At 43.9% G+C, this 1,394-nt stretch overlaps 1 protein-coding gene across 1 annotated transcript in view; it reads left to right on the top strand.

The window, feature by feature from the left end:
• Nucleotides 1-152: 152 nt before the first annotated feature.
• EMH_0005900 (Anamorsin homolog, related) overlaps nucleotides 153-1,394 on the top strand; it is a gene marked incomplete at both ends in the record, with an annotated part of 3,194 nt that continues 1,952 nt past the window's right edge. Inside the window, 2 exons of the mRNA XM_013497348.1 lie at nucleotides 153-416; nucleotides 1,065-1,242. Coding sequence (XP_013352802.1) covers nucleotides 153-416; nucleotides 1,065-1,242 — 442 coding nt within the window. The remainder of the gene's footprint in view (nucleotides 417-1,064; nucleotides 1,243-1,394) is intronic.

The following is a 1,394-nucleotide window of genomic DNA, read 5'->3' as shown; positions in this document are numbered from 1 at the left end:
TGAACTTTGAGTGTCTTCACTTTTTTCTTTTTGCAGCTTTCTTTTCTTCTCGTATTCAACTTTTTTTTTTTCATCTTTTTGTTGCTTCGTTTCTGCATTTCTTCTTGTATTTTTTTTCTTTTTTTTTGCTGCTTTCTTCTTTCCTCTTTCTCATGAGTTCTTCTTCTTCTCTTCTGCTGCTCGGCAGCCACCAGCCTGCAGCAGCAGAATCCTTGTTGCGTGAGGCTGCTGGTGCTGCTGCTGCTGCTGCTGCATCTGTACATCCTTTATCTTTTATTTTGCAACAAAAAGAAGTTTCTTCTTCGAATTATAATTCTATTTGGGTTGCTATCGATACAGCAGAAGCAAAACAGTTTGCTGCTGCTGCTGCTGCTGCTCTCGAGCAGCTGCAGCGTAACGGGCTTCTTATACTTGCGGTGGGGGGAGCAGCAGCAGCAGAAGTAAGCAGAGTGTTTTATTTCAATTGTGTTTTGTTTTTTATTTCATCTGTCTTTTTTTATATTCTTTTCCTTCTTGCAACTCAAATTAGGCCTCTTATTCAGGTGTACAGACACCCTAGCAGCAGCAGGAAGCAGGGTTCCCGAGCTGCTGCTGCTGCTGCTGCCGCTGCTGCTGCTGGTGTTTCTGTTGCTGATGCTGCTGTTTCTGTTTCTTCTGTTGCTGCTGCTTACTCAGGGGCTTGCTGCTGCAAGCCGCAGCTGTCTATACACCGGGTTCCTTGAGCTGCAACGAGGGGAGTGGCCCGAAGCCCTTTCTAAGGCGGCTGCAAAGAGAGAAGATATCTGCATAGTCAGACCCTCACAAACCCTAAACCCTAAACCCTAAACCCTAAACCCTAAACCCTAGGATTCTCTGCTGAGTTCTGAAAGGGTTTACAGCTGAACAGCTTCTTGGGTTTTGTTTTTTCTTTTTTTTGGTTTTTTATTTTCTCGCTTATCTAGTTGCTGCATTTCCTCTTCTTCTTCTGCATTTGTTTTATTTATTTTTCTTTTGTTTTTATTTTATTTCTGTTTATATTTGTAATATTAAATTTAATTTTTTTCTTTTTTTTTATTTCTCCTCAGGCTGTATGGAAGAAGCCACCATGGGCTGTGGGGGCCTCTGCGCCCATCGGCGAATCAGCAGCAGCAGCAGCACCAGCAACAGCAGCAGCAGCAGCAGGAGCAGCAGCAGCAGCAGATGGATTGATTGACGAAGATTCTCTTATAGACCCGAAGGAGAGTTACACCCCGCTAGGCAAAGGTAAGCTGCTGACGGCGTTTCTCCTCATAGCCCCCAATTAGGGTTTAGGGTTTAGGGTTTAGGGTTTAGAGTTTAGGGTTTAGGGTTTAGGGTGTGAATCCCCAGTTTCAAGTTCATAACGAGCCGTTTTCTGTTGTTTCTTAGCCTGTTTG

This window comes from Eimeria mitis, genomic scaffold, assembly GCF_000499745.2.
Source record: "Eimeria mitis Houghton genomic scaffold, Emh_scaff262, whole genome shotgun sequence".
In the NCBI taxonomy this organism is placed as follows: Eukaryota; Apicomplexa; class Conoidasida; order Eucoccidiorida; family Eimeriidae; genus Eimeria; species Eimeria mitis.
This window is presented reverse-complemented; position numbering and strand designations above follow the sequence as displayed.